Consider the following 26,435-nt stretch of genomic DNA (forward strand, 5'->3'; position numbering starts at 1 on the left):
TGGTCGAGAAGGGGCGAGGGTGGGCGCACCGGGGACCGTTGGGCTCAGGCGGCGGGATGGGTGGGGCTCTGGTTGCGCGTGCGCGTTGGGGCTTCTCGGCGCGTGCCGGGCGCGGGCGGCGCCGAACGTTGGCCGCTTCCCGCCTCGGGATAACGGCTCATTCCTCTCAGCGCCCGCGGCGTCACGGCGCTCCGATAGCCGGGATATCAGTGCGTCCCTCGTGAACCCTGGGGCAAATTAGCCAAGGTGGGGCTCGTACCCCGGGGAGACGCACCTCACCGGGTGCCGGTGCGGGGGCTCAGTTTTGAGCGGTGCAGCAGGAGCGCTCCTGAAGGTTGTTCACCCAGTGACACTGAGAGTGCTGCGTGGTCAGTGAGGCTTTCTGTTTTACCATAGGCACAATTGCATCAGTGGAGAACAAATTCCACAGTGAAGTCTCGTTCTCTGTGTCCATAGGAGCACCTGGTCTCTCACATTGCCCTCCTCAGCTGGTAGAAAGTTGCTAAGGACAGGTAGGTGGGAAAGTCTTCGAGTCTCTTTTGCCTTCCCTTGCATTTGCATTGCATTTCTGCCTGGGAAGCTCCCCTATCTCTGCACTGCACGGTGCCGTGACTTGCAGGCTCAGTGCTGATAACAAAATGCAACTAAGCAGATAAGTTGTATCCCTCAGCTTTTGTAGCAGAGAAGCTAATAATGGCCCATAAGTACAGTGCTATGGGTGATTCTAAGATACGCTTTTTGTATTTCAGCAGCTGGTAAAATGTTTTCATTGCATTATTATGGGAAATCCCTAGTATCATGCTAAAGAATGTGAATCTGATACCTTTTTCCTGCTTTTAGTGTCTGCGTCTCTTATCCCTTGCAAACAAAATAGTGTAAGGCTGGAATGACCAACTCTGGATTAAAAACTTAATACCTGTCAGGAGCCAAGTACCAAGAGAAATTTCAGCTGTTAAATGTGGAACAGACTTAACATGGTTTCAGTGGAAACCGTGGAAAATAGGAGCAATGTTTTAGGGTTCTGAAGGCTTAGATCCAGATTTAAAGACACGACTGAGTTGGCACTTTACAGGAAGCATTAGTTATGTGGCTATGCCTAGATTTTCCTCCCACCTCTAGCTTTATGCAAAACTGCAAAAACTTGCTGATGTGCAGAATTTGTAGTCAGCTGCAAATGAGTTGCGTTAGCTTATATGGTTGAGATTGTTGTGGGGTAATATATTAGAGTCATTTAAAAAAAAAAAAAAAAGGTTATTATTGATGTTCTTTTCCTCTGAAATTCGGTGATCTTCAGTCCTTGAGTAGAGGACATTTGGCTGAAGAATGGCTTGCAGGCACAGACTAGCAGAAGTAACATTTGCAATGCAAGGACTTTATCCAGAATGCCTCGCAGCCGTGACGGGAGCATGAGCTCAGCAGACAGGTTCCTACCGCATGACATATCATTGACCTGTGTAACCAACCCTTGGTAAGATGCAGTGTTCTGTGTGCCTCTGCTTAGGTTCAGATTTGCAGGGAGGACTTTGTCTCTTTTCTCCCCCATGTTAGTGTGTGGCGCAGTGTGCTTGCCATGGCGTACTGCCATGCCTGCACACCTTCACTCTGTCCTGTGGTTATGATGTTTCTTGCCAGGACACTGTTCCCTGTGCATCTTGATGCATTTTACATATACCAGGGAATGAAGCAGTACTGCATGTTGTAGAAATGCAGCAGTAATCACTATGCATGTGGAGAAGCTGCAGAAAGGGAAAGCAAAGAGTGTTGTGGGTGACGATGCAAAACTTGGGGAAGAGTTAGAAACAAACTTCCACTTCCAGTCATTTTGTGTTTTGCCTTATCCTGACTTATCTGTACCAAATTATCTCCATCCTGTGAAATGAAGGTGGGAGTACCTCAGACTGCTTTGACATTTGCGGATCACAAGATAATGCAGAACATTAACTTGGTAACTCTTAGGCAGATGCCTGCCGAAGGGAATTGGAGAAGGTGCTCTTAGGAAAGTGCAGCTGCTGGGCAGAGCAGCTTGCAAAAGGGTTCTGGTTCAGTCTCTGCCACAGCAAATCTGCTTAACAACGATCCAAGGATCTGTGTCATTGCATCTCATGTACAGCTCTTTATGGCTATTATCTATCATCACCACTACTCTTGATAGTTTCTCAACTTGATAAATTCTGCACAGATGTGGAAGAAGGTTTTATCACTGCTCTGAGCAGCATACATTCTATAAGAGAAAAAAGGGGTTTGCCATCATTTGTTCTTTTGGGTTGCTGGCTAATCTCTTAACGTCTTAGAAAAATCTTCCAGGCAGTGCATGCTCACAGGGCTTTTTGTTTCCAGAGATTAGTCAAGAAATTGTCTGTCAAATAATTGCACCAGGAAGGACTTTCCACGTGTGGGGAAATGTGCATGGAAAGGTTTGACAGTTGTGTGCTGATTCCTCTTATTCACTGATGGATCAAGTGTAGTGGATTTGCAGTGGATTTGAATCTTAACTGTCATTAAGAATGAAATAGTTTTGTTAGCTAATGTTTCAACTAAAAATTGAAATACCTTCAGCCTGTCACAGCTGCTATATGCAGTGTTCTCTAATATATGCCATTTCTAAGTAGTCTTTGAGTCCACTTAAAAAACCGTCTTATCTCTTTTTGTAAGTATCTGTGTTGTGAAATCCTGATCCAACAGAGCGGACAATAAAAGGATGTGACCCAGACTGCAAACAGAGATGCTGTTGCTCTCCTTAACCTCCAACTTCTCCAAAAGTTTAGTTTAGAGTCAAAGCATATTTGCTAAGTACTGTTTGGATGCTTGCATTAGTGCTCTTACTAGCTTATGCATTGCAGAATTAATTGCATCAAGTTGATGCAACAGTTGAATTGCTTGGGCTTCATTTTAACTACATTTCACTCTAATGAGCTGCTGGTCTTGTAGCACAAGAGTACTTGCCATTTGGGCTGGTTGCATAGTGCAGGAGTAGTCCAGTCTTAATGCATTTGTACTAAAACCAAAAAACAGACCTGGTGGGAAGTAGCGGCACTATGCTGCTAACGTAGTCCCCCTCAGCTATCACAAAAAATACTGAAAGAAAAAGTCAAACAGAAAAAACTCTGATATTCTTTATTTTTATTATAATTTTAACAACATGAGTAAATTGAAATCTGTAAGCAAAGCAATTACATGAAGAGGGTCTAATAAAGTTGTTCAAGCTACAACCTACTTTGATTGTTGAATCAAACTGAATAAAGCAGGCTGCTTTGATGGGCATTTAGCTTCCAAGAACATACTTAGCAGTGACATCTTCTTTTGCTTTGAGTGGCAGTGATCTTCTATAGAATGGGAGTTTCATGATCAACTGAAAGTTAAAAAATAAGATTCATCATTACTACAAATAAGACAGTTATTGAACTAAATGTTCAGTTCAGCTGGTGAAATCTCCTCAGGACCTGACTGTGCAGCAGAAAACAAATCTGATACACTTTTTATTTCAGGATGAGTAAAAATTTCTCCCTGAGGTGAGCAGAAGAGCAAGTCAAAATCTGGGATTCAGATCCTCAGAAGTTCCATGACTAACAGTGAATAAGGATCTTAAAACACACACTCACACACACACAGATAACAAAAAAAAACAACCAGACAAGCAGTCCAATGCCGTAAAAGAGTTTACAGGCCGTTCCCTGAGGATGACTGTTAGAAATCTGAAATACGTTTCTTCAAAAAGGGTCACTGAACAGGCCAAATTCTGTTCTGAGACTTCAGGAGCAACTTACGTGATTAGAAAGGGAACTTTCCCAGGAAGACAGCTTTAATGTTTTGACTGGAAACAAATACTGGATACAACTGGAAGAGGAGGGAAGGTGTAACGTACCCAAGGCAAGAAACAGAAACAACAGCATGGATGGTTTGCAGCCAGAGGCATAGCTCCCAGGTGGTGCAGCTGCTGTTTAATTTCAGATTTTGCCTTCAGGGAAGTGGGGCTGATGGACCTTCTGCTGTATTTTTAAACTTCATTCTTTTGTGACTACTGAAAAGCTGTTCTGTCCCACATATCAGGAATTTCACCACGGCTGGATTTGGGGTGTTCTTCCCCTTTGGCAGCTTCTCCAAACCTATCCACCTACCACCCAGCTTTAAGAAACCTGAGAACTGCTCTAGTCACATTCTCTTCCCAGAGTGCCCATGCGTGTTTCAGATGAAAGTACCTGCTTTGCTCTCCATCCAGAAGGCAGTGATATGCAGCAATGTCTTTCTCTAGCTGCTGCTTGTTGGTCAGCAGATTCTCACGATCCCGCTGCTGCTGCTCAGTTTCTGCTTTGATTTCTGCCATCTCTGCCTCCAGCTTGGAAATGACAGAGCCCAGGTTCTGCAGTTCGATCTCATGCCAGTGCTTGGCATCGTATAGGGAATTCTCCAGACCCCTCTTCTATAAGGCCAGATATTAAAATAGTTTTAATATGCTTCAGAGTAATTTTTTTTCAGGTTTGGCCAATATATTCATTGACTATGCTTAAGTGGCAATCTAATATTATGAGAGTTTCTCTTGTTAAACTGTCTGAAAAACATGTATTATCAGTACAAAAGCTGAATCAGTTTGGTTCCAAGGTACTGGGCTCCTCTTGAAAGCAGGCAGAGGAGAGCAACAAAGCTTGTGACAGGGTTGGGAGGCATGTCCTGTAAGGAGGGGCTAAGGGCACTTGGATTACATTGTCTGGAGAAGGCCAAGAGGTGATGTCATTGCTCCCTGCAGCTCTACGAGGAGGGGAGGCAGAGGGATGTGCTGGCTCTGCTCCTGGGAACCAGTAGCAGGAAGGGAAGAAAACAAAGCTCCACCAGGGGAGGCTCAGACTGGACAAATACTGTGAGGGTGGTCAAATACTGGAACAGGCTTCCAAGTGAGGTGGCTGGTGCCTCATGCCTGTCATTGCTCAAGGCATTTGGACAATGCCCTCATAACATGCCTTAGCTTTTGGTTACACCAGGAGAGGTCATGCAGTTGGTCTAGATGTCACTGAAAGTCTCTTCCAGCTGAACTATTCTACCTTACAGAATACAACCTGCCCAGCAATCTCAGTGAAACTTAGTATTGAGTGTGGAGACACTGAAGACACAATGAGGGCATGCTCTCTGCAGAAAGCATGATGAAGTCACACAGAAGATAACCATTCAAAACCAGTGTTACCTACCAAGGTTCTCAAGGACTCAGTTTCGGCTTGCAAGCTCTGTATTTTGCAGGCAGTTTCATGGAACTCAGTTCTCAGGCCCTCTACCAGTTCTTCCTCTTGGCTTCGCACTGCAGCTGTCGCTTCAGCCTGTTGCTGGTGCAAGATTATGGCGTCTAGTTACAGTGTACTCAAATTATGGTTTAGTTGCCTTACATTCCAACATGACCATTAATATTTTTTTTTCAGTTTGTGGCAATTCTGATTCTGAGTTTGATCACTGTACATTAAATTCCATCCATTATGGTTTGGATTTACTAGTGTCTAGGCACTTACTGTAAAATGGCCTACACATGTAAGCATACATACTTTGTCTGTGTCAACAAAAGCTATCCAACATTCCTACTGGCAAGTTTAAAATCACCTATGAAAAGAAAACATTGCTGTAGTTATTCCTTGTCTTTTTTTTGTAGCCATACTATAACAATTTTCAGAAGTTAAGTGCTTTCATTTGGCCCATTTGATTTCAGATATATTCACACTGTGTTTATTCACATAGGATTCTATGAATCAGAGAAGAATTTATATCACAAAAGGCAGAAAAATAATTTCTCTTAATTGAGTTAAGTTACGCAATTTAATGCTCTTGTTGCTTGCCATTTTTTATATATGTTACATTCAGGTGTCTCTAATATTGCTGAAGGAGAATATACTTTAGCCAAAATAGAATTTCTGTACTTCTAATGGTCTTTTAAATACACTTTCATATACTTCTATGCTATTTTGTGGTCTAGGTTTTCAGGCCGTAGCTCTGGGCTCTCTAACAAGATTAATTGATTCTTCAGTCAAATCCAATCCAGATTACCACTGAAATTAAACCATGTATAATACTTCCATTCTACCTTGAAAATTCCTTTTGGTTCTCTTCTGATTTTCTAATCATGCATATTTTTATTGTACATGTTAAGATCAAATAGTAACAATAACAAAACATCATTAGGTATAAACTGTTTTTGTGCATAAATACCCATGAAAATCAACCCAAAATTGCAAGTCCACCTGGAAGAAAAAGTGAGGCAAAGAATAGATCAGAGATTAAGGAGTTTTCATCCTCTTTCAATGCTGCAAAAGTGAAAAGACAAATTTGTCACCATTTCGATGACAAAATGGTGTGACCCAGCAGCACAGGGAGGCTGGAAAAGGCACTGGTCATACTTAGCATAGCTCCTGTTACCTGTAGAAATACTAACAAAGTGTATTTATCTGGATGAGATACAAAGCTGCATGATCTGAGTTTAATTTGGGGACAAAAAGAACCCAAGCTAGAATGTTGTACCAGAACCTGTTCAAAACCAGAACTGTTCTTCCCAGAAATCTCTGATACTCTGGTTCTTTCTTCCATTAGAAAAGCAAATCAAAACAATTACAACTGCAACAAATCTTTGAAGTAAGAAGAGATCTGACTAAGGTGGTGAAGTAAGGAGGGGCCAGGCTTTGTCTGCCTGTCAGTTTCTCTGCCACATCTGATGGTGGCCTCGATTGAAATCACAGCTGTGGGACCAAATGGTCATTTTGAGCTGGCAGTTTTCTCTCCAGATCATATCTGTGAGCAGATGAAAGGTTGGAGGTACGAAGGAAATGGAGAGAATGAAGTTGCGACTGACAGTTTGCCCATACGGAGGAGTAATTAGAACAGAGAAGTGGGGACACTGAAGAATGTGGGTCCTCCAGGAAGAACTCTTTGTTGGCTCCTCTGCACTCCCTTGTACATTCCCTTGCATCTTAGATATCACTGTCATACGATCTGTTTTCCTCATTTTGAACGTAGACGCCCACTCAGAACTTGCATATGTCTTTGCAAACGTATTTGTTGCTTTTCTCTTTGGCACCACCTCCCCCTTCCTCTCCCATAGCAACTCTGTAGCAAAGGACAGATGAGACTGCATCTTTGCTAAATATCTTTGCAGCACAGCTGTAGTTATGAGTTGATGTGTCACTACCAATTCAGAATTAGATAGCTGTTAAAATACAGGATCATGAACTTAATGCTTCAGTTTGGACAAATACTTCAGTTGGGCAGGACAATGAGTGATTCTTTGTGACAGAGGAAGAGCTGCATTAGAAGGCTGGTTTAGATTCAGCATCAAGAGAGGAGACAACTTCCAAAGAGAATATCTATTATCACTTTTCATTTCCAGTTTTCCCCCTGCTGCCAAAGGAAACAATTTCAAGGAGAAATGCATGAGGAATGCGTAGCTGTATAACTAGCACAGAGTGAGGTATTTTGCCCTTTTGATTTATGGGTCTCTGTACATTCTCCAGAGAAGGAAAGGCCCCAGTAAGTAGGGTAATGATTGGTGCATCCTCCACAGGAGGTATCAAGTGATTAAGTTCATTTTTCTTAGCCAATGTTGCAGAGCCCTTAGAATCTCCCACAAATACCTGTGATACCAGCGGTGCCATTTCCAAACAAAAACACCAAAACCAAAAACGAGCCCTTGAAGTTATTGCAAAGTGCTGGGCAGATTTTAGGTTTGCTTCAAATCTCTAGACGTTGGAGTCACTTATGAACACTGGCATCAGTGCTTACCTTGGTACGGAGCAGGGCACCTGCCTCAGCACGATTCTTTTCAATGTCTCTCTCCCAATGGATTCGGATTTTTTCCAGTATGTTGTCCAGGCCACTTCCCAGAGGAACATCAAGTTCTTCCAGCTGAGATCCAGCAAGCTGTTTGTACAAAACCTTCACATCCTTGAACAATAATAACAGACATAAGAAAAAGTGAAATGGATCACTGAATGGTAGCATCAGAGAGGAGTTTGAGGAAGAGCTATTTTGGTGCCACAGAGAAATTAAACCTGGTCCCCAGTGGTGCCTCAGTGTTAGTGATTTAGTGCACTGGAGGGTTTCTTTTTCAGTGGCACTGGCTGAATGCAGAGGGAAAGGAGCTGCTGGGAAGCTGTCGTTTTCTTTGTGCCACATGTACAGGTGGAGAAGAGCATCAATACCAACTTTGTTTCACAATAAACACTGCAGTAATACATGGAAGTTTAAAGGGGATCTTGCACATCTATTCCAATTTTCCACGTTTTCCCTCTTATTTAAAAGAAATTCCATCTTTCTTGTGGCTTGCAGTGGTAGTGAAGCCACTGGTCACTTTCAGCAAAAAGCCAGTCCCGGGCATAGGCTCATGAAAGTGGGGACAGGATGAAGCTCTCCCTTGGCACCCCAACCCTCCACATGCCTACCAGTATTGCCAAAATCTTGTGTCTGGAAAAAATCAGCTAAAAAAAAAATCAGCTGAAAGAAATGTAAGGACAGAGCCTCACATCCACAGTACATCCCAATTCAATCTCTCATCTACTTTAGAGCCACCAGCACAACTGCTGACTGCCTCCTACATGAGTTGAGTAGCAGCTGCCTAATTGAGGCCCCATTGGTGAAGATCTGGGCCAGATGCTGAAATCCTTGCTGAAGGGAATAAACCACAGTCATGCAAACAGTGCAGGTGAACGTAATGAGTAACTGGGGATGTACTGCAAAGCTGGGCAATATGGCGATCCGCCTCAGCTCCCTGTTCCTGCTGCTTCCTTCAGCACACTGCTCGGGGGGTTCGGTTTTGGGAACTGGGCATTGTGCTCAGCTACATCCTGAGCCACACTGAGTTAGCACAGTGTCAGCTCAGCAGGACTGGAGCCAGTCCCCTGTACAGGCATTTTCTCTTTACGTCTCTGTGGCTGTGAATCTGACCTTTTGCTTCTGGGATTTCCACATTCAGATGTCCAACCTTGTGAACGTCTTGTCTCCTATCCAGCAAAAAAATGGGGTATGGACATCTGTTCAGTGCCATATTTATCAGACAGGAAAGAGTTGACACTCACATCTGTGTAACCTTATAATGCCTCAAAAGTTAGCACTGTAAATTAACAGAGAGGAGAACAGTAGGAAGTTTCCCCCATCAGGAGATGGCAGGTGCAGCGCTCCAGTGCTTGCTCTGCCCAGTGCACGATGCCAGCCACACATTAGCTCTGCAGCACCCCAAGCCGGGACTTACTTCTTCGTGAGTCTTTGACAGCAAAGTTAGCTCCTCTTTCATGCTTTCTATCTGGCTCTCCAGATCCATTTTAGTTAAATTAGCATCATCAATCACTTTGTAAAGGGAATTAATTTCATCTTCCACTGCCTTTCTGAATGGCTGTTCATTTTCATACCTGTAGAGAGGAAAATAAAACAGGCACAGCTCAGCAAGAAAAATGTGCATCTTTTTAACGACACCATTTTGTTAATTAGCTCTTGTGTCCCTGACAGGCACATGAGATGTGCTCTGCCTTCACCTTTGCCTCAACGTACCTTGTCATTAACACTGAGCCTCATGAAAGAGGCCAGCCAGCCAGCTGCGGTGCAGCAATGTCAGGCTGACACTGCTGATAAGCATGGGGAGGCAAGTTGTCTTCCACCAGGCCTGATGTTTGTATACCATATGAATACGTGTGGATTTTTCTGTTTCTCAGTGTGACTGCTGTGGCAGCTGCTGCCGCCTGCTCCTCCCTGCCATACTCTCAAGTCATCAGGACATACAGCACAACAACAGTGTGGTGTTTCTCTTTCTCTCCACTGCACACACACTTTATTTTTTAAACGACTTAAAATACGCTTGTAGCCTAGTGGATGTAAAGCAACAAGCAACAAAAAGACAACCCTATGAACATGACTAGTGCACATTCTGATGTGATTAAATAAAATAAAGCTGAGGGGAGAAACAGAAGTTTAAGGGAAGACAAAACTCATGGGAAATGGCTATTCGTAAATGTGCAAGTCCATTATGAGTAAAAACTAGAAGGATCAGGCCCTGTGAGTAATACAGAGCTTCATGTGTTCATGTACATAAATATTAGGCTTTACAAACAGAAAGACTTTTAAAAAAAAGTTGTTTATCATTACTTTGGATCTTCTTTCACTATTCATTTATCTCAGTGAAGAGAAGGAAAATAAATGCAGCCCATTTCTCTTCTGTTATCTGATGTTTCCACAGCAAGGTTTGTAGTGGTGCACTGTTTGTGTTTCAGGTGCTGCGGCAGAACAGCCAACAGTTCTAAAACCACGCTGCAGCACTGCAAATTGGAACTAAAAATCACACAAATGCTTGCCTCTGTAAAGTTTCAACACTAATCTGAATGAATACTGGCCTCTCAGGAAGAGATCAATGCCCTTATATCAAAGAATAACACTACACATGATTAGATTAATAAATATTAATCTTCAGAACCCATTTCAAAATAATGCTAGAATTGTAATTATTTTTCTGTGTTACAACAACCCTCCCACATTAGGTGGGCTAATAGTCACTAAGCCTTACAACCCCACTGAGTAAGCATTTGCCAAGGCAAAGCGTCAGGGAAGCTGGCCAGCCAGGTGCAGCCACAGGTCTTACCTGTCCTTAAAGTCTTCAGCAGAGGCCTGAATGTTCTCGGTGTGCAGCATGAGACGGGCGTTTTCAAGGACTGCTTCGCCCACCTGGAAGGGAGAGACAACACAGCTCAAGCCATTAGCACCTCACACAGGCACTACCTGCACGGCCCATCTGTCTTAAGCAGATGAACAGTTCTGATTCTGAAAATAATCTTTCAGCCTGGGGCTGTTCACATGACTCATTCCAGGTAATTTAAACAATGAGTTTTGTACATATCAATTCACAGTTCTTCTGCAAATTGGCTGTGATTTTTCACCGACGTGTTCGTTGCTCCTAAAGATTCATCTTCTTGTAGAAACACATTTCATCCTGACTGTCAGCTGGTCGCAAGGGGTAACATTCATTACTGCACACAGGGTATGTTCAGCATTTAAGTCCCACTTAGAGTCTCTAGATACAGTTTAAGGAGCACTTATGCAGCTCCTATTCTACTTCCCATATCAGCAGTCCTCCTCAGGGTCGTCATCTTCTGTGAGCCAAGGCATATTTGATGCTTGTGCCTTGAGCGAGTAGTCCTCAGTTCCCAGAGCACTGTTTTTCTTCTCTGATGGGATTGCATACGCTCTTGCTGTAGATACAATACCTGGGAAGCAGTCAGTCTTCAAATATTACTACAGCAAATGTGAAGAGCTTTGGAGAGACTGTGCCAATAAGACTGTGGTATCATTGCTAGGATTCTTTGGTGTAGCTTTAATCCCCAGGAGGCACTTGAGGGGCAATCAAATCTGAAAGGCTTGTGACACAGCACCCTGTTGGGATTCAAGAGGGTTATAGAAAATGATAAAAAAGGCCACAGCCTGCCCTAGAGCATCACATGCACTGGCTGAAGAAAGGTCCAATTTGCTATTAGGGTGACAGCAACCACTTAAATCAGGGGCTCCACAGGCCCGGCCATCTGAGACTGCTGCTGCACTCTAGAGGAGCTGAACCGAGCTTGAAGCCAGAGAGGCCATGATGAGGCTGAAGCTGGGGACCTTCCTGGAAACTCACTCAGTACAGACCCAGTCCCATTGTCTGCACCTCAATTCCTTGCCTCAGGGAGTGGCTGACATGTGACAGGGTTGGTAGTGAAGGACCAAGAGTGGGAGGCTGCTTGGTGCTACAGGAGCCTGTAGTGCTGCGACGGTCTGAGTAAACAAACATCTCTTTGGTCTGTTCCAGGAGATACATACAGAGATTTGTGGTTGAAACCAAACCACCACAGGAATAGGAGCAGATTCTTAAGTGAGCCAGGAAAACCCTATATGTAGAAATCTTACTTTGGATAATTAAGTCTGCAGCCATATGGGATTGCAAATCCCTTGAAGTGTTCTGTCCTGTTCTCCCAAGGTAAAACACACTGTGGAATATGGGGCATCAAGGCTGCATTCAGACAAGTCACCCCAAGTACTGCCAGTGGGATCTGTGCTGCAGTGCGATCCTTCTACCTCCTCCACAGCCTGCTGCTCAGTGAAGGGGGTGGAGGGGAAATGCAATGCCGAAACCTTGGTATGTAATGTGATAATTAACATCAGTCATTACAAAAAGTGGCCCGCTGCCATAAATTCTTACAAGCACATAGAGTAGGAGAGAGCTGGGGAATATGATTATCTTATTCCCTACATTGAAATGTTCTTGGTGGAGGTTTGGAAGTTAGTAACACTCTACATTTTTTAAATCTGAGGAGGTACTGGAGTAAAAGTAACAACTTGCTTACTTCTCACCTGCTGTTATAAGCAACAGGAAAAGATGACTGTACAATCAATAGATACATAATCAGCAGAGCAACATGGTTAGATTGGTATTCCACAGGTCATGTAATTAGGATTATCACGGTGGAAAGAGATAATCAAAAATAAATGAAAATGCTCACCCATGCCCCAGGCTTGCAGAAAAAACTCCAGAAAGAAACCCTTCCCCGTGGCAGTCAGCCCTTAAATGGGTCTAGGAGAGGGGCAGCCAGGCTCCAGCCCTTCCATCACTCAGCTGAATCGCCTTCACCTGTGCTCCATGGCTGACTCAGTGCTTGCCTCAGGTGATCAATCAGTGCTTCAGGCTGTGACACAACAGTTCCCATACAGTGGCCATGGCGGGAGGCCGATTCCTACCAGCTTTAGCTTAGCCTGGCTTCCAGAGGAAACAGAACTTGTGCCGTTACATGTTGAGCTGACAGTTTTTCTTTTATAACACTGGGATTTCTAGACAGAGGGGCTGAATTCCACAAATGTCACCAAGGGCCAATATAAGCCTCAGTTTAGGTCTGAGAAACCTTCAAAGCACAGAGTAATGTACAGAAGTCAAAGATGTTACAAAAGTTACAGGTGTGGGCAGAGAACATGCCTTGTGGGATAGCAGCCAGACCAGCCACAAGACCCTTTTGTGCTCTCCAGCACACAGCGATGGCTCAGTGTATGGGGCAGCTGAATCACGGCCTGAGCCTCTGGTTGACCACCTGAGGCGAGCACTGAGTGAGCCACAGGAGCACAGGTGAAGGCAATTCAGCTGTGTGATGGAAGGGGTGGAGCCTGGCTGCACCTCCCAAAGCCTTTGGGGCAGTGCTGTTGTGTCCCTTTTTTCCCCTTGCAGGATGGAGAAAAGGCCACATGGCAGCAGCATGGTTGACCCACGCACCACTGAATCTTCTTTCCTCAGTTTTAGAAAATTTGATCCTGGAATCTTTTTTTTTTTCCCCTTTGTTTCTATAGAAATTACTGCATTTTGTTCTCCTGCTGCCACTCATACATGAATGGATGAAGCTGATATTTTTTCCCTCACTCTACTCAGTGTAAATAAATGCTGCCCTGTGATTTGCCCTGACCTGCCAAAACAAGTCAATTTGCCTCCAGCTGTGAGCCCACACAGTTGCAGTATCTGACCGAATGTCTATGGAAAATGAAAGCCTTTGAGGAAAGCGGGAACATTTTGCCTGCAAATATGTACAGTGCAGTTCAGAGAGATGTTAATCACAACTGGAGAAGTTGAGTTCAGTGCAAAATGGCTCATGGTCTGCAATGGTAGCAGGAGCAGGAAAGAGCTGCTAATTTTCCACTGCCTGTGTTTCTGCCTCTATGCGGAGGCAAAATGTTTCTTCCAGGTGCTTTGTAATAGTAATCCTGTGGTTTTGCTGAAGCACTTGGGATAACCTGTTGGTCACAGCTGACCCCCTCCAGCAGGCAGTAAAAACCCCTCACAGACCTTCTGCTGGCACCAGATGCCTGGTGGTAACTTCAGGGCTTTGCATCATGGTACAAACCTGAACAGTGCCACAGAAATAAAAGCGGTATGAAAAAAGGATTCGGAAGATGGCAATCACCACTGTAATCAGCAGAAGTGAGCTGTGTACCATTTAAATGCAGCAGTGAACCTGGAGGATTATTATTCCATAAACCAAGTTTCATGAGAAATTCTAATTTACATGAGCCCTTTTACTGGCTTAAAAAGAGGAGGTGTAAGACTCCCATCTAGTGGCTCTCCCCTTTGATGTAGATCTCCTAATCAACAACTAGATCCAAACACATAGCATTATGTGAGACTGATTTGCAGTCACTCTGCTGACACACATAGGAAAAGATGCAATGCAGCACTTTAGGAAACAGCCTTGCTTGTGTCTGCAGACCATGGGAGGGCCCTGCTGGCTCCATTTGCAAAGCCCAAAGCAGGACTGTGCTGCCTCGTGGGGCTGCTGCAGGCTTTGCTCTCTGCCAGGATGGCAACTTAGAGCTCAAATACAAATAATAAAAGCTCCTTTAAGCCCCATGTTGTCTTTCTGCATTTGGATCTGTGATGCACATGCACCTTCTGAAAGTGTGTTTTTCCAGCTCAAGTTAACACTGAATATTTGTGATACGAAACAATTAGAATGCCTCAACCGTTTTCTGTAACTTCACCTTGTGGGTGTGAAAACACAACTTGAACTTTTAGCAAAGATATCATTTGAATAGAAGCTACTGATTCACCAGGCTGCACCGACACCCACGTTCACAGGGTTATGTCTGGCAGCAAGAAAAACCGTGTGCTTCGAGCATGCAGACTGTGTCCTTGCTGATGTGTGATGGCACTTACAGGCCAAACTTAGCCCTGGTGGCTGGCAGTTTCTCATTTTAGCAGAGACCTGTCCAAGTTTGGGACTGCACAATTTACCACACCTTCCGAATTCTTAGCTATGCTTTTTTAATAGCTTTGCATAGTTCTGCTGTTCTTACCAATGCCTGATGACTTTCTGGATGCTGCTGAGTCCATGGCCTCAGGTGTGATAACGAGTCTTATGTGTTGATTATTCATATAACAGAAAATCATTTGGGCTTTTAATTTTGCACATGATGCCTTCACAGGAAAACTTTAGGAGACCCTGGCTTAATCTTTCCTTCTACATGCTGAAATGAATGGTTTCTGTCAGACCATTGTCTCCAACACATTCCAGTTCAAAGCTAGGCCAGACTAAAGGCTCATGATCCACGTGCTGCTGCTCGGGTGCCAAGCACTGACGTTGCAATGCTTTTGGGCAGCCTCTCACGGCTGGGCCTGTTTTCAGAGCCCGAAAGAGAAAAGCACGAAAGTAGCAAGAGTGGCCTTTTTGTTGCGCTGCCTTGGGAAAAGTAGCAGCTGCATAGAGGCTGGGGAGATTGATGTGTACCCTGTAAAACTTGTAATGTTGCCTGCACACAAGGTTAAAAGCTAACAACCCCACCTCACAGCTGAATGTGAAGGTGGTTGAGGTTTATGCTGCATAGAATTGGTTATCCCATTGCACATGGGGCTCAGGCGGCATTTAAGGCATTCTGGGTGCAGCCCTGCCCTAAAAGTGCAGCACGCTAACAACACCCCCTCTTTCCTGAGCCAGAGGTACAACTCTGTGTTGTATACACCTGTGGCACAGCACAGAAGTTCTTGTGGAATGCGAAGCTGCCTTTCAGGCCTCCTGAAGACCATCCAACAGGGTCCTAAAAGAATTGCCCCCTCTAAGACTGTTGTAAGACATCAGGGGTTACGAGTGGCAAGACTATGGGCTGGAGAGCCAAAGAGCTGCAGCCTTTAAGGAGTGCCGAAGGAAGGAAACAGAACCTCATTCTCCCTGCAGCAGGACACCGGCAAGCAGAGCCCGACTGCTTCCAGCTCCTTTACTCCCAGCAAAAGGAATCAGGAGGATGTGATCCTTTGGGGCTTGTTGCTGGTCCACGGCATCAGTGTGAGCTTGGCACCCCCAGGCAGTGCTTCTCTTTAGAGCTTCCCAGGACTGCACAGCCTCTGCCCTGTGGGGATGCGGGAGCAGGGGATGGCCACGATGGGAAGCAAGGGGATGGAGTCGTTCATTTGCAGTCATGTAATGATTATTTTTCAATAAATAGAGCTTTTGGAAAACGTGATAAAGCAAACAAGGGAATAAAGTAAAAATCTGAATTGCTAATTAATAAAAAAACCGCCAACACAACCAACAGGCTTGTAATGATATCACGATGATGGATAAGCTAATTCGGTCCTAGCCGTTTCCTTTTAATAATTTTGATGCTCAGCTTAATAACCACAGCTAAGGAAGAAAAATATTAAAGAAATCGCCCATTTCCACGAGAGCAGAGTATGGCACTTCAGGGTGCATTTCAATCACTCCCATGCACAGGATGCCTCAGGCAATTCTCCTCCTTAATAAGCATTTTCCACGGCACGCTGCGAAATGATAAGGCTGTAATTATCACGAGGACAGACTCAACACCCTCCGTGTCAGCTGCACGCACCAGGTTATGCCGCGCTTCTTCCCAGCCCTGCGCTCACCTGGTGGTACACGGCCTCCCAGCTCTCCCGCAGCGCGCCCCAGCTGCCCACGCTGGAGGACTTCTTGTCCAGGTAGACTCGGATGTGCTCTTCCAGCTCCTGGTTGACCTGCTCGAGGGCCCGCACCTTCTCGATGTACTCCACCAGGCAGCCGTTCAGGCTCTCGTAGGAGAGCCCCCTGCCCTTCTCCAGCCCCGTGGCCAGGGGCACGGCGGAGCAGGAGCTGCGCAGGCCTTGCAGGAAGACGCTGCTGATGCCCAGTGCTCGGCGGGACACACGGGTGCCCAAGCTGCTCACTCCTCCGGTGGGCACGGCACCCACATAGACGCCGGGCGGCCGCGACAGGCTGCCCACGCTCACCCGGCGCCCCGGGCCCCCCACGCTCTCGGTGGCAGAGGAAGGGGCTTGCTGCCCCAGGAAGGACGACCGGCGCCTGGGCAAGGGCATGGTGCCGCTGTGGCCTGCTCAGCCCCGCCGCCAGCCCTGCACTGGCGGGAGGGATGTGCCGAGCCCAGCAGGTCGGGGTTCGGTGGGGCTTTCGGCTTTGTGCGACGGCTTTCTGGAAGGCGGGCTTTGTGCATTGTCTGGGCGGCCGCTGGGTCAGCAATCCATTTCAGGGGAAATCTCCCTGCTGCTGCTGCTGCAAATGTGGCAGATGAACAGCACAATGGTGTTTACAGGCACAGCGGGGCAGGAATTCATGAGAGCGTACGTGTGAAAATGCCAGCGGTGTTTTCTGAGCTGACGTCCGGATGATCTCCTGCCCTAATCCATCTATCCGTGAATTACAAACACACTAGCTGCTTGCTTACTCTAGACAGGCCCTCCTGCAGCAAGACATTACTTCAAGTTAACTAAAACCAACCTCTGAGGCGCCTGCAGAGCTGTGGCCATGCCCAGCTCATGTTTTGGTGCTGCAGGGACTTGAATCCCTCCTCATTCTATGGACAGCTTCTGGATTTCTCGGTGTTTTGGCCTCCCCAGGGAACGCAGACCTAGCCCAGCAGTCTCAGCTCGGGGGCAAGCACCCTTTACATCTCTGCTTGACTTTTAAGTACAAACACAATGAGATTGCTGGAGGTCAGGTTGGCACTGCTCCTTTGTGTGAAGCCTGTGAACACCGCAGCATCTCACAGCTCTGCATGTGGCTCTGAGTACTTTCTCAAGTGTAGTGGACTGAGGTTTCCAAGCAAACTGGACTGGCTAAAGGAGAGGAATCCTCCAGTAAGTTTGTATATTCCAGTGACAACTTGATTTGTTTCTTTGCCAACTTGTTCTCCCCTTATGCCCCCTTTTCAAAATACCCAGTAGCTGAAGATCTGATTGCTTTTGCTTTTTGCAAGATGCTCAGGAAACCTTTACTCTGTCACCTGCCAGCAGTTTGCAGGAGGATGTTTGGTATTTCATCAGGAGGATCACAGGTACCTCACTGCATGTTGCTTGTCCCACACCTTCCCTCATGCCTGTCCCTGTCCACACACAGTTGTGTCTTACTGCCTGCCCTGCAACTTCTGAGGGAAGCAGTGCATCACTCTGTGATTCCAAGTGGAAACACCCAGTATCTCTAACATTTCAATTGCATTATCTTAGGAAGCCTGGGGCCCACATTCACATCTGTGTTTCAGCACAGAAGAAACTCATGTGTGGGACAGGGAGAAAGGAGGGGTGAAGATGCCTTTATGGCCCCCAGCCCCTGAGGGAGCTGCATCTTGGTGCAATTCCTGCCATCGTAATCAATCTGTCAGATTGCTCTGGGGATCCACAGACACTGGGACTCTGCTGGCAGGTGGTACAGCTGGACAAGATGTGTCACAGTTAGAATTCCCTTTTCTGTTACCAGATGTGGCTCACTTCAGCAAGGCGTGTGGTTAGCAATGCTGCTCTGACCTTGCCTTGCCCGAGGTACCTTTCTGCTGATAACCTTGTGCAGCCGGTGGTGCAAAGCAGCCAGCCAGAGCATGGGGTAAGCTCTGTGCTGTCTCATAGCCACTCAATGAAGTCAGGAGTGAAAGAAGAAAGTACTCTACAAGGACCAATGGCCAAAGATGGATAGGAGATAGCTGAGGCCTCAAAGGACAGAAGCCACTCCACTTGCTGAGCAAAGTGAGAAAGGCAATCTGCAGAGCAAAACCAAAAATTGGTCCCGTGTTAACAGTTCAGGTTTACTTGAAGAGAGAACATCGATTTAGCAAAGTCATTCCACATTCCATGTTACCCTCTGCTTGTAATGGCCCATTTCTAACCCATCATTTAAGGTTCATTCGCCTTTCCTATTCCCACACTATTATTACAGCTTGCAATCTGGTGCTTAACTGGGTAGGACTGAAATGCCAATTTGCTCCAAAACACTGTGGAGATTTCTGTTCCTATGAAGGGGACACTCTACTTGCCTTCTTTGGAGGTTGTCTACTATGTGGGAAGTAATTCAGGACTCATTGGGCTGGAGAAGAGCAGCTGCATGTCCAAAGTGTAATTGTTAGGGCATTTATGCAGGAAAAAAGGCCATTCTGATCTCTGCTCTTGTAAAACACTTTCAAAGCTAAAAGTAGAGCTCAAGTCTTCCTATCTAAGAGAGATAGCATAAAAAAGTCACTGGGCAATGCTGCTACCCAGGTGGGTTGCCCATCTCCCGGACCCCATGGGTGTATTAGGTTCATTCATCATCCTGCTCTATCCCAGCTTTCCTGCTCTTTCCCTGCTGAGTTTGCAGACCCCAGTGGGATTCAGACTCTGACTCATCCCACTGGGTGCACAGGCAGAACTGGAGCCATGCACAGGATGCATGACAGGCATGTGAGCCACATGGGCTGCTACTGGAGACCACACTGGTCCTGCTCTGCCTGTATCCCAGCATGGCAACCTAAAGGAATGACCTAAGCCAGCTGGCAATACAGTGTAGGGAGGGGATGGTCACCAAGCAGGAACACATAGCCAGGCTGAGAGACATCACATAACTTCAGATTGCTCTGAAACCATTGCAGGATGCTATAGCAAACACACTGCCTGCATCAGAACTGGCTTTACCCAGTGTTCTTTCAGGCCAAGTAGATTTAGCAACAGGCTGTAAAGGACAGGGAAGAAAGCAGTCAATCCGACAGGTGTTTTGCTTAGAAATACCTTTATTTTATAAAGCCACAGTTTGTTCTGTAAAGTTTTACCACACTTATAAAAAAGGGGTTGACAATTCTGAGGGAAAAAGAAAAGAAAAGCTGAAAACATTTCTTGTAATTCAGGGTTACACAAAGGTTATATTTATAATATATATATTTATTTATAATTTGGAGACAGTAGAGATGAAACTGCAGGAGAAGGGTGGCCGTGGGCTCATATCTCAGAGACTTGCTCGTGGCCCACAAACAGCGTTTCCTGACAGAAGGGGTTCACGAGCACCATCCCGCTGTCGCGGTAGTCGCCGTTGGCAGGGGAGCGTGGCTCAGAGAGGTGGTCCTAGGAGAAGGGCAGAGAGCAGCATGAGCGTGTCGCACCATCGCCCTCCGGAGCACACAGAGCAGCCCTCAGGTGTGAGAAAAGGGCTGTTCCTTCTGTCCTGGGGCGCTCGGTCCCATCCCGCAGAAAATGCCTGAATTGTGGGGGGCTCCAAAAGGAGATCTAACCTCAGAGAGCCAGTTCTGCAGGCAGCGGGAGCCGTGAGTGAAGATAAGCACTCACTGCTCTGATAATCCTCTTTTCTCTGACAATCCTCAATTCTGCTGATAATCAGGCTGATTTTTTTCTCAGTAAGGGGACCCACAAATCAGACACACCAATCCAGTGTTTGACCTTCCACTTTTCTTTTTTTTCACTTTCATGACGTATTCCCACCTGACAGCATGGCTTAACTCGTGAAAGATGCATTTGCACTACTTTTTGAGGTCAGACAACCGAATAGATGGCTTGAAGCTACCAGTCCAGTAGCATTCCAATCAGTTTAAAATGATCACGTGGCACTACTGGAGGCCATGTGAATGGTCCTATCATGTGAAAGCTGCTGCTTCCTAAGTCTAGAACAGAATCCTGCTTCAGCGGGAGCTCCATGATTGCCAGCAAAGTGCCATTGATGAAGTGATCATGAGTGCTTATCTTGTCACATCTCAGAGATTTCTTTCTGAACACTTTTTTATTTCAATCCAATGAGTTAGTTAGCCAGCTGATCTCTTGAAAATCACTTCAGCTTAAGCTCAAACTCTTCACTGGTTCTAAGTTTTAAATACCTTTGAACTAAGCTAAATTATTATTTTCTGACTCCGAGGCCAGCTCGTATTTCCATCAGTAGGATCACCTGCCCATACAGGAATACTACCAGTGAAACACAAAGAACCCTTCAGGAAAAGCTGAGGAGTGTGTGCCAGCCCTATACACTCCCATATGCTGATGTTTGGATCACTAATGTACTGCAGGACTCTCTCTCAGAACTGGCACTTGAAAAACTGTAGGCTTATTTATTATTGTTTATTGCACCTTATGATAGACTTGCTGGAGAGAGGTTGAAGCTTTTTGAAAAGCTGTTTCCCTGAACATGCATAGAGATTTCATAGAATCACAGAATCACAGAATGGCCTGGGTAGAAAAGGACCACAATGCTCATCCAGTTCCAACCCCCTGCTATGTGCAGGTCGCCAACCAGCAGACCAGGCTGCCCAGAGCCACATCCAGCCTGGCCTTGAATGCCTCCAGGGATGGGGCATCCACAGCCTCCTTGGGCAACCTGTTCCAGTGCTTCACCACCTGCTGTGTGAGAAACTTCCTCCAGATATCTAGCCTAAACCTCCCCTGTCTCAATTTAAAACCATTCCCCCTTGCCCTATCACTATCCACCCTCGTAAACAGTTGTTTTCAGGGCTTTATTATATGACTTGCTCTCCTTGTCTCCCAATATGGCTTCAGTTACAGTTTTCAAGCACTAGTTATGCAAGTGAGGTACCTCTGATGTTTCCAGGGACTGGATCTCTCTCGGTAACTCCACAGCATGCCTGTTGAAGTAGTCCATGGTAATAGCATTATTCCAATAGCTCAGATTGTTTTCTGGGTTGGATGTCTTTTTCTTTCTCCTCATGCAGCAGACTGTCAGCAGAACTGCTGTTAACAGAAACGTGAAAAATTGGTTATTTCCTTTCAAGAAGGACTCATCAGTAGTGGGGATATGGCTTAAAGCTACTTAAAGAGAGAGCTGGTGACCTTCTTTCATACAGTTCACCCTCAGTTAGATCCAGCTCCAATCTAACAGGAACCACACAGTTAACTCAGGATCTGGCCCAAGAAGATGAGACTTTGGGCTTGGCAGGATACGTAGTTTTCACTTTCTTCTTGACATGAGTTTGTAAACCTTCTGATGTGGCTGCCTGGCTAATGAATAAGCTCTGGTGTTGTAATGGATGGCATTTTAACACCTAGCCAGGGACTGACAGATGCTCTTGGACAGAGGACTGCAAATGATACTTCTGCATAGATGTCTTCTGTTTCTGGCATGTTCAGACCCTGCAGTTGTGAGCAGAGGGCAGTGACAGACACTGGCCCAAGGCTCAAATACCAAATTCACAAATGCATGTAGTTGTACGTCCTCAACATCCAAAGCCCCTGCTGCTAATCCCTGCCCCAGTACCTCACAGACAGAACATGGAGCATGTGACCACTCCAAAACAGAGACCACCATGGGAACAGAAGTCCTGTACAGGATGAGACAGCAACTGAGGAGGGTTGGGGATCCCCTCTGGCACCTGCCTTGTGTAGCTGACATTTCCAGGGTAGCCCTGGCCCAAGCCGACCAGAACTGGGATCTTCCTGCCTGTCTACATGTGAATGGCGGCAGTGGTGCCAGTCTGTTTTCTGGAATTGCTCTCATTTTGATCATCTCTGTTGCAATTCAGTTTTGTAATCTCAGCGATTTTATGAGAGCTGGGCAAACCCACTGTAACAGACTTACTGCTCCCACTGGCCATTGCTCAGGCAGAATTTAGGTGCATACAAGGGTTTATTCGGAGGAGTAACGCAAAGCTCGGTGTGCTTATTTTATACCTGTGGAACAAATTGAACATTTGGGCTCGTAATCTACCTGATTTATACAGACAGACAGGTAGCTGGGTGCATACTCACTTTGATTTGTACCAGTGAAATAGGGAATGCCCTGCTGTAAATTCACTCCATAATTTCTAAACCCCTCATGATAGAAAAGGAAAAAATATTCATGAAGCAGGAAAATATGTTATTTTCTCAGCTACAGCTAAAATTATTTATTAGAATTATAGCCCGGGGAAAGAAAAGACTGCAGAGAGGTCAGAACTGCCTTGTATGTTTTGACAAACATTGCAGCTACCCATATGCCATGGATCTAATTTCATCTCCCATCTATTCACATAAAATGGCAATGCGAAAGTGCAAGGCTAGAGCTCTATTTAAAACAAAAGAATAAGCTACCAAGAAAAAATGGTAATAGGTTTGAGTCAGGCACTTCATGTCTCATTCAAAGGGAAAGGTGAGCTTATGCTATAAATCATCTTACAAAACTAATGGGAAAATCTCTTGCACAATTTAAAAAAAGGTGGCTATTATCAAACTTAGTATTATCCAGTCTGGGCAACAGTCAGCAACTGGTGCTGCTGAGCTCCTGTGCAGGCAGCCCCCTCCTTGCCAGCAGCACTGCTCTCTGCCTAGGGAAATGCTCGACCTCCCCAAGGGCTGCGTTTTCACCCCATGCTTTGCTGGGGCCCAGGAGGCTGCTCCGAGTCCCAGCCTTGTCTGAAGACTTGTTAGGATGAGAAAGTGAAGTGGGACATACATTTCATCCTCCCAGTGCTCTCTGAGGCACGCCGCCATTCTGAAGTTGCCTGAGGAGACGAGAGCCCCAGGAAAGCACTTTCTGTGCAAATATTTTGAAAACTCAAAGTTTTACAGCTTATAAAATATTGTGGCTGCTGACAGGGAAGGATTGGATTTAGGTTTTAGGAGCTGCAAAGCCAATGACATGAAGTTGAAGGAGGTCTCTGCTCCTTCCAGCAGGAAATGGCCTTGCCGTGTGAAGATGTGTTTGCCATATAGCAACTGTGCTCTCTCCCTTAATTATGCTCCTGGCCTCCAACCTCAGCGCATAAACAAGCAAATGGATGAAAGGCTGTAGAAAATAAGTTCCCAAACGTCCTCCAATCTAAGATATTTTAGCAGAAGGCTGTTTGCCTAAACTGCTTCCAAGCAGAGGAGACGGGGTTTAAGAGGGAGAGAAAGGACAGCAGGACAGCAGGGCTTGAAGAGGGGTGCTCCTCTTTCTCTCAAATTAACTAACCTTCTTACAGCTGATTTTAGTGAATCTAATGTAGCTCTTAGAACAAAAACAGGAATGGCGTACAGTTCACCTTTATTCTTGGATATCTATTCAGTCCCATGATTAGTATTATGTCTACTGTAGAAGACCTCTTTCCAGGCAGGCAGCTGTGATGGTCAGCGAGGACATGCTAAATGGATGACACACAGAAAGGGCAGAGATGGTTGGGAATGGAAAAATGGCAGCAACAATACAAGGGAGCTGGAAGAGGAAGGCTAGCTGCAATTCTCCTATTATCCCTGTTATGACATTCCCCTGTAAAGATGAGAAAGTGCTGCTGTTCAGTGCTGCATATCAACTTTTCCTCAGAGAATGATGCCCTTTGGGCACAGAAAGTTCTAATTTTGGTGTTCTGACACTCACCTGAATCCTTCCTGGGGTCAGGGAAGCTGTACTGACTTTTTGCTTTGGCTGCTCCATTTTGCAGTTAATCCCAGGTGCCACGAGAAGGACATCTCAGTGATGTCCCTGGGTCAGCCTGAAGCTCCCTGTACAATGATTACTATACATTTAGGAAACGTGAGGAATTTTGTTCAGAGAGCTCGGAAGCATTCTGAATATGTATCCACTGGCCCACTTCTGTTCTGGAGAGAGAAATGTCAACACGCACATTCAGGGGCTGAGAGTTGCTGATGCACTCCGGCTCTGACACCAGCTTCTATCTTGTCCTAGAGCAAATCATGTCAGCACTATCTGATCCCTTACCTCCGACACAGCACATGATGTATCCCACAAACAGCAGAAATGGGATTCTCACACTGTTATAGGTTTCCAGGCTGGTGAAAGCACACCAATCATCTACTCTCACCTGCACAACACCTGCACACCAGGAGACCTTTGCCTGGTAACTTTGGTCCCCTGCCCATAAGCTGTATTTCAGATACAAAACACGATGCAGGAAAACGCCCCACTTGGTTTAAGGATCTGGAGTGACTGCATTTCCATCACATTCCCAATAAGTTTGTTCAATACTTAATAACCGTCATGGAAACGTGCTTGCATTTCCCTTGTAGGCTGAGCTCCTCCAGCTTCAGCTCCACTTTCTCAGTCTCCTTTTGCCTTTTTTGTTTTAAAAGCCTCCACTATGCCATCAGCAATGTCTCAAACGTGTGGGCAACATCTCAAACCTGTGGGCTTAAGCCTTTGCCTGGACTGTGTAATTTCACAAGTGGAGTTATGTTAAATTTCTCAGCTCCTAAATCATTCATGTGGCTCCTTTCTGAACTTCAATTTTATTTTATTTTATCTTTTAAACATAAACTAGGATTATACACCATGTTCAATACTGGCTTTATAAAGCATCGTAAGGAAATGATACTAACTGCCTACAGTTATCTGGTAGCCTTGTGTCTGTTCTTTTAACTCACATAAACGTTACCAATGCCTATATAGCTACATACCCCCTCCACATACTCTCTGGCTCCACATTAAACACACTTGAATGCTGAAAGTTAAAATTCAGGAAATATTCAGACTGCGGGATGTTAGTTTTTTTCTCTGTGTCTGTAAATCATAGATAAACACAGCTTGTGGAGAATCCTCACCTTGATAGCTACAATAGCATTTTATCCAGATTTTCTTCCTTTTTTTCTCATTTACTGTGACTGTATCTTAACTGCCCATCATTAAGCACCTCTGTAAAAGCATGCCTGTCACTTGGGCTGTCTACAGCATTACAACCTCAGCTGTGTTGCAGGTAACCCAATGGGTTTTGTTACTGACCACCTGGAGACAAGGGGTCTCTAAGGCTGGGTCAGAGCTCATCCTTGAGGAGGAGACTCAGTGCTTGGAATCATTCTTCAGACTGGGGAAGCAAACATTTGCAGTTGTAGTGACTGAGAAAGTAGGTGAGATGATTTTGAAAGTGTCACAGTGTGTGAAATGTGACTGCACAGGGTTGGGTTCAAGGCAGATCTTCATCTATTCTTTGAGTTCTGCTGACGCTTCCCTTTGAGGCTCAGCCTTTCCCTTGTGTTTTCTCACATCAGCACAACTGACGGACTGAATTGACTTCTGTGCATCTGATTTACAGGTTTCAGTTCTTCAACATTTTATTGTGCCAGTCTGTAATTACAGAGTTCTAAGTTCTGGGAGCCCAAGGACCGTGCCAGTGAGTTTTAAAACAAGTTCATATGGAGCCTCATTCTGCAATGCAGCCACACGTGAGACAGGGGCACACACACGTGCAGAAGAATGGTCAAGGCTGTCTGAAAGCCACTGTGAAACTGACTGCAGCTGTGACATGCAGAAATTACTGGTATCAGTGTAATACAGCACTTTGCTTTTCTGGGAACATAATGATACGCTATCCTTCAGTTTTGCAGCCCTCAACTGGAGCAAGCAACATTACTCTCATTATTCATACCACAAAACTGAGGTACCGAAAGGTGAGATGATTTCCCCAGATTCACACAGCAGACGTGGCACGTTCCTTCCTACTCAAGCCATTACTTATCTGCCTAAAATGTGAAGGCTTTTCAGTGGGACTCAAACCTATGCATCTTTATGAGGACTAGGAGGCTGCTGTGAGGAGGCTGTTCCTGCTTAATGCAGCTCAGGTATAAACAGCACAGGGCTGGGCCTTGATGCTCTTAACACTTCCTCTGGGCGGCATCCCAAGGCAGGAGGACAGTGTCTTCTCAGCCCATGCTCACCACAGCTGTGAAGACCTCTCACTTAAAACACTTCAGTTCCTTGAAGAAGACACGAAACCCAAAGGGCTGTGTCTCTTATCTGTCTCTTAGCATCCAAAGC

At 45.5% G+C, this 26,435-nt stretch overlaps 2 protein-coding genes and 1 long non-coding RNA gene across 10 annotated transcripts in view; 1 reads left to right on the top strand and 2 right to left on the bottom strand.

Moving 5' to 3' along the window:
• Positions 1 to 26,435, top strand: part of LOC122189574 — a 52,745-nt gene that overhangs the window by 506 nt on the left and 25,804 nt on the right. For 4 of the 5 annotated variants that reach the window (XR_006181864.1, XR_006181865.1, XR_006181868.1 and 1 more), the window contains exons 1-2: positions 117 to 246; positions 397 to 512. This is a non-coding gene — a long non-coding RNA (uncharacterized LOC122189574). Of the gene's footprint in view, positions 1 to 116; positions 247 to 396; positions 513 to 26,435 lie in introns of those variants that run through there. The other variant, XR_006181866.1, reaches the window with a different exon arrangement.
• BFSP2 (beaded filament structural protein 2) lies at positions 3,984 to 16,816 on the bottom strand. The gene is made up of 6 exons (XM_042888864.1): positions 16,370 to 16,816; positions 10,586 to 10,668; positions 9,209 to 9,365; positions 7,744 to 7,905; positions 5,178 to 5,309; positions 3,984 to 4,417 (listed from the first exon to the last, which is right to left on the bottom strand). Exons 1-6 carry the CDS (start codon positions 16,814 to 16,816, stop codon positions 4,112 to 4,114), a joined length of 1,287 nt encoding a protein of 428 aa, XP_042744798.1. The 3' UTR covers positions 3,984 to 4,111.
• The window catches only part of TMEM108 (transmembrane protein 108), a 153,625-nt gene continuing 146,671 nt past the window's right edge, over positions 19,482 to 26,435 (bottom strand). For all 4 annotated transcript variants that reach the window (XM_042888862.1, XM_042888860.1, XM_042888861.1 and 1 more), the window contains 2 exons: positions 21,291 to 21,445; positions 19,482 to 19,816 (listed from right to left, as the gene is read on the bottom strand). In XM_042888862.1, the coding sequence (XP_042744796.1) occupies positions 19,694 to 19,816; positions 21,291 to 21,445 (278 nt within the window). In that variant the 3' untranslated portion in view covers positions 19,482 to 19,693. The remainder of the gene's footprint in view (positions 19,817 to 21,290; positions 21,446 to 26,435) is intronic.

Source organism: Lagopus leucura, unplaced genomic scaffold, assembly GCF_019238085.1.
Source record: "Lagopus leucura isolate 7727_CA_CO unplaced genomic scaffold, USGS_WTPT01 Super-Scaffold_100157, whole genome shotgun sequence".
NCBI lineage: Eukaryota > Metazoa > Chordata > Aves > Galliformes > Phasianidae > Lagopus > Lagopus leucura.